The sequence below is a fragment of the Hemitrygon akajei genome, chromosome 24, assembly GCF_048418815.1.
Source record: "Hemitrygon akajei chromosome 24, sHemAka1.3, whole genome shotgun sequence".
Lineage (NCBI taxonomy): Eukaryota > Metazoa > Chordata > Chondrichthyes > Myliobatiformes > Dasyatidae > Hemitrygon > Hemitrygon akajei.
In genome coordinates this window covers 49,279,497-49,285,795 of record NC_133147.1, presented here as the reverse complement: position 1 = coordinate 49,285,795, position 6,299 = coordinate 49,279,497, and the positions used below count along the sequence as shown (strand labels likewise).

General features: G+C 46.4%; 1 protein-coding gene across 1 annotated transcript; it reads left to right on the top strand.

Moving 5' to 3' along the window:
- Positions 1-4,306: 4,306 nt before the first annotated feature.
- LOC140715720 (formyl peptide receptor-related sequence 1-like) lies at positions 4,307-5,242 on the top strand. The gene has a single exon (XM_073028091.1). The coding sequence runs from the start codon at positions 4,307-4,309 to the stop codon at positions 5,240-5,242; it is 936 nt and encodes a 311-aa protein (XP_072884192.1).
- The last annotated feature ends 1,057 nt before the right edge of the window (positions 5,243-6,299 follow it).

Genomic DNA, 6,299 nt, shown 5'->3' with positions numbered 1-6,299 from the left:
GGGACCCAGAAACGACGGAGCACCTGAATAAGTATTTTGCATCAGTGTTTACTGTGGAAGACAATAGCATGAAGTATCTGAATGAACTATTCCTAGAGAGAAAGTTCTGTGGAAGCCTCAAAGCTCTGATGGTAAATAAGTCAACTGGACAAGTTGGGGTTAATTTCAGAAGGAAACTCAATCTGCACTGTCCCATTTCACAATGTCAGGCAGAAATTAAAAACGTGTCATTTTTAGGCAACTTACTTCCCCAAAATAAAAGGAACTGTTTTCTTCCTCACCGCTTTCTGAGAAAACTGTTATCTGATAATGCCAACACCTCAACTTCCTCCTATTCAGCTGCTTGGAACTTGAAACCCAGAGAGTCTCTACCGAAGTGGACTAACTCATCTCATCTGCTCAGGCGGAACCAAGACCCCACGAACCAGCATCCAATTTCCGTACAAGACACAACTCCTCCCTATACCTCGAACCCCCGAGGAATACCACCGTCCGTCGCTGTGCAGGTCCTGCTCGAGATTAGTTCCATGCGCTCAAGATGTTAACGTTTGAGTGCAAGTATCCAAAACTGCTGAGGACCGGGTACAGTGCTGGAGATTTAAGGGAAAGGTGAGATGAATTTCCACGGGATTTACATTAATTTGGAAATGTGGCGTCTGATCAGGAATCATAGGCGTGGTTGTGTTGCAGAAGAAACCCTGCCTTCCGATTTTCGGGAGGCTTTTCAGGAGATAACTCAGTAAGCCAGTGGAGGCAAAACAGTGGAATTGTTAGCATGCAGTTCAGTAAGGAGAACTTCCGAGATTAGAGAGAATGGGGTTGATTTCCATGCGGTCGAAGGACGCTGACGGATGACCAAACATGTGAAAACGAGATAACAGATACAGTAAACACTCAGAATCGCTTTCCCATGGGAAGAGCAACATTGAGGATAAGGGTTATATTTAACTTGAGGGAAGGAGATATAACCGAGCATAAGGGATAGGCATTTTTTAAATTATTTTAATTTTTAATTTGATTTCTAGAGACAACACAGTAACCAACCTCCGGTCCTATGAGACCCCCCAATTACCCCCATATGGTCAAGTAGCCTACTGGCGTCTCAGGACTTCTGATGTTGAAAAGCTTATCATATGAGGAATGTTTTATGGTCCAGTGCTTCTACTCACTGGAATTCAGAGAATGAGGGGTGTCTTCACAGAAACCTGTCGAATGTTGTAAGGCTCGATAGAGTGGATGCGGTTTAGATGTTTCCCGTGTTGCGGCACGCTACAGCTTCAGAATAGTGCGCCGTCCTTTTAGAAGGGGATGACGATGACTTTCAGAAGCCAGAATTTACTGATTCTGGTGAGTTCATTCCAACAGCCTGCTGTATCTTTATGTACTTATAAAGCAAATGTTAACAGCTTCTTAGTTGGTCAGGGGATGCTGGAATACTGGGTGGGGGAGGTAAGATATTGCGACTGAGAAGGAAAATGGCGGAGCAGTCTCGGCGGGACAAATGGCCTGTTCCGCCCCTATATCTTACCGACTCATTATCTGAAGTGTGCGGAAACCGGAGCACCCACAAGTGATAGGGGGAAGGGAAGAGTCACGTACTAGAGAGTACCCCTGTGTCTGTACACCTTGAGAATAAGTACTCTTGTTTGAGTACTGTTGGGGGGACAGGCTACCGGGGGGATGCGGAAGTGGCCGTGGCTCTGAAAACAGACTCTGGCCCCGTGGCTCAGAAGGGTAGGGAAGGGAAGAGTAAGGAAGTAGTGAAAGGGGATTCTATAGTTTGGGGATGGCAGGCGATTCTGTGGACATAGGAAAGGAACTTGGGTTTGCCTACTACGTTTGAAACAGGACCGCAATTGTGCTAATCTCGAGATTACTGCATGTGCCACGCGACAGTGAGAATAGCAATAGGTTGAGATTGAGGATAAATGCTTGGCTGAGGGATTGGATCAGGGCGCAAAGATTCAGATTTCTAGATCATTGGAACAATTCTGAAGCAGATGTCATCTGTACAAAAAAGGACGGGTTGGACTTGAATCCCAGTGGGACCAATATCTTGTTGGCGAGGTTTGCTAGTGCTTCAGGAGAGAGTTTAATCTAGAATTGTTGAGAGTAGGAAAAGAACTGAAGAGACTTGGGAGAGGATGTTAGCTCACCAATAGTGGAAGCTTGTAGACAGTGCGAGGGGGAGGATAGGCAGGTGATAGAGAAGGGACGCGCTCAGACCGAAGGCTTGAGATGTGTCTCTTTTAATGCAAGGAGTGTTGTGAACAAAGTGGTTGAGCTTACAGCTTGGATCAGCACTTAGAGATATAATGTGGTAGCCATTACTGTCGATGCGAGGGAAGAGATTGCTGAGCCTCTGGCGATGATCTTTGCATCATCAATGGGGCCGGGTCTAAGTTCCCGAGGATTGGAGGGTTGTGAATGCTGTTCCTTTATTCAAGAAAGGGAGTAGAGTTAGCCCAGGAAATTATAGACTAGTGAGACTAACTTCAGTGGTTGGTAAGTTGATGGAGAAGATCCTGACCGGGAGCACTTATGAACATTTGGAGAGGTATAATATGATTAGGAATCGTCAGCATGGGTTTGTAAAGGGCAGGATGTGACTAAACTCATGGATGAAGGAAGAACAGTAGATATGGTGTATATGGATTTCAGCAAGGCATTTGATAAGATACCCCATGCAAGGCTAATTGAGATAGAAATGAGGCATGGGATCCAAGTGGACATTGTTTTCTGGATCCAGAACTGGCTTGCCATAGAAGGCAAAGAGTGGTTGTAGACAGGTCATATTCTGCATGGAAGTCTGTCACCAGTGGAGGGCCTCGGGGATCTGTTCTAGGACCCTTGCTCTTCGTGATTTTTATAAATGACCTGGATGAGGAAGTGGAGGGTGTGTTAGTAAGTTTTCTAATGACACAAAGGTTGGATGCGTTGTGGATAGTGTGGAGGGCTGTCGGAGGTTACAGCGGATCATTGACAGGATGCAAAACTGGGCTGAGAAGTGGCAGATGGAGTTCAATACAAATAAGCGTGAAGTGGTTAATTTGGTACGTCGAATATGATGGTAGAATATAGTATTAATGGTAGGATCAGAGGGATCTTGGGGTCCGAGTGCATAGGACGCTCAAAATAGCTGCACAGGTTGACTCTGTGGTTGAGAAGACGTATGGTGTATTGGCCTTCATCAATCGTGGAGTTGATTTTGGGAGCTGAGAGGTAATGTTGCAGATACATAGAACCTTGGTCAGATCCCAGTTCTGGTCACCTCACTACAGGAAGGATGTAGAGCCATAGAAAGGGCAGATTTACAAGGATGTTGCCTGTTTTGGGGAGCATGCCTTATGAGAATAGTAGTAGTAATGCTAATAATGGTAGTAGTGGAGTAGTGGTAGAAGTAGTTTACACGGTTTTGAGAGTCAGAGATAGAGTTGACTGAGGGTATCTTTTTCCAGGGATGAAATGCCCAGGACATGTCTTTAAGTTGAGAGGGGTGAGATCAAAGGAATGCGCTGTCTGAGGTGGTAGTGGAGGGTTATACAGTGAGATTTTGAAGAGACGTTTTGATGGGCTCATGAATTGTGTCACCAGACGCGATTCATACTATTGGCCATGTGACTACTAATTTAGTTGTTTCAGCCCAATATTGTGGAATATTTCTGTGCTGTATTTCTCCTCATTCTACAAAGTCTGCAAAATCATAGGAACATTCTGTATTTAGAGACACAAGTGGAACAGACCTTTTCTGCCCAATGAGCCCGCAGCGCCCAGCAGCCAACCTATTTAACCGTAGCCTTATCACAAGATATTTTACAATGACCAAATAACCTCATAGCTAGTATATCTGTGGAACGTAGGGAAACCAGAGTACCCAGAGCAAACCTACGCGGTCACGGGAACTATTATTAGTGGCTCTAGCAACCTGATCACTCGAGTCCAGTCTAAAATTCTCCTGGCTGCAGAGGATGATCCAGGATCCACAGAACCGGATCGTTCGGGTGGATACCCTTCATAGGGAACGCCTCCGTTGGACTTTGTTTCACTTGGGGACGTTAAAACACGGGCAGTCACCACACGGTGTTTGACAGTTCTAGGCGGTTAGGATCCAGAGGCAAGTAATGAAAGAAGATTTTGGTCTCTGCGTTGCAGCAGACTTACCCCGTCTTCACTGCCATATTATGTTTCCTGTTTCTGATCCGTGTGGCCTCCTTCCTTCTTCGTTCTCGGCTTCCCTCCTCAATAGATATTCGCTCAATTCTTCACCCCTCTAACTTCCACAATTTTTCCACCACCAGACCCGACAATGTCGCTCTCTGAAGGGATGTATAATTCGACGCTCACTGGGAATCTGCCCTCCTACAATTCCACGGACAGTCGATACAGCAAGGAGTGGGGAGCACCTTCCGTCATGTCAATGTTCATCCTCATTCTCACCATCCTACTGGGCGTCCCAGGCAACAGCGCAGTAATCTGGATGACGGGCTTCAAAATGAAGACAACTGCCCACACTGTGTGTTACCTGAACCTGGCTGTGGCTGACCTGATGTATTGCCTGTGTCTCCCCTCACTCATGGTCGTCATTTCCAGTCGTCACACTGGGGACATGCACGGTATCCTTTTGGGGATCACTGCGATAATTATGTTCCTAAACGGATCTGCCAGCATAAATCTGTTATGCCTGATCAGCATGTATCGCTGCCTGGCTATTACACGGCCCATCTGGTTCCGGCAACATCTGAGACTCGCATGGGTACGTGCGACCTGCTTCATGGCCTGGGTCATAGCCATCGCCATGTGGCTGCCTGCAATGATGCTTCGGAGCCTTTCCAATACGGCGTGGATTTTGTCTGCCCTCAGCTTCGGTCTCCCCTTTGTGATTATGCTTATTTGTTACGCCGTCATTGGCAAGAGGTTGCACGAGGGAAGGTTCGCTGATTCAAGGAAGCCAATAGGCCTGCTTGTGACCACGGTCGCCGCCTTTGTGATCTGCTGGCTCCCCTTCAGTCTCTGGATCCTCCTAACAACCGTCCTCATTGTTCCTCTGGGCTGGATCATGTTCTTTCAAACCCTGGCGTCACTCAACAGCGCCCTCAACCCTCTTATCTACGTCTTCGCAGGTAGCGACTTCCGTCAGGTCTTCAAGCGCTCCCTGTTTGCTTCGCTCCAGCTGGCCTTCGCCGAACATGAGCAACTGGATGAGACCCAGAACAGAAATCCCACCTCAAATACAAATGTCTGACGAATACCTCGTGGGCCCTCAGCCGATCAATATCTCCTGACGACAGACACAACGGACGGTCGGCAGCAAGTATAATCAGCGCTCAAGGCTTTCCTGCAGCTTATTCTAAGCTCTTAGAACATAGTGTGTAGAATAGTACAACACAGGGAGAGGTCATTTGGCCTACAATTTGCCGGATCATTTAAATCAGTAAATTAATGTCCAATTAAACCGATCCCCTCTGCCTAAGCAATCACAGTATCCTTCCAGTAAGCTCATTTTCCTGATATAAACATCTCTTAAAAGTCTCTAAACTATCTGTCTTTACCAGTAACCCAGTCTGCGCAACGTCAAGTACTCACCACTCTCTACGTAAGCTATTTGGCCCTCGCATATCCCATGAAATAACGCCCTTTCCTCTTAAATGCATGCCCTTTGATGTTAGACATTTCAAACTTGTGTAAAATATACTCTCTATCTGAGCATTGCATAGCTTTCCAAATCTTTGGAAAGTGGATCTCCACTGACTTTGAGCCACCCTAATTTCCATTCCGACATACCAATCCATGGCCTCCTCCATTGTCGAGATGAGGCCACAATCAAGTTGGAGGAACAACAACTTTCTTCGATTTGGGTAGCCTCCAAGTTTATGGCATGAATATTGGTTTCTCAGACTTACGATAATGCACTCCCTGATCTACCATTCACCATTCTCTATCTTCCTCTGTCACCTTGCCTGCCCATCGCCTTTCTTCGGTTGCGTCTTCTACCGTATCTTTCTTTCATAAGCTTCTGTCCTCTTCCCTTCTCGAGTCCTGGATGTCTTTCACCAATCAACTTACCAGCTCTTTACTTCATCTCTCCCCTCCCGGTTTCAAGTATTAACTTGTGTTTCTCTCTCCCCTCTCCCCACCTTTTCAATTTACTCATCTTTTTCCCCCCGGTCCTTCCGAAGGGTCTCAACCCGAAACTTCGACTGTACATTTTTCCAAGATGCTGCCTGGCCTCTTGTATTCCTACAGAAATGTGTATTTTTCTCGGATTTCCAGCATCTGCATATTTGATCCTTTCCACATCA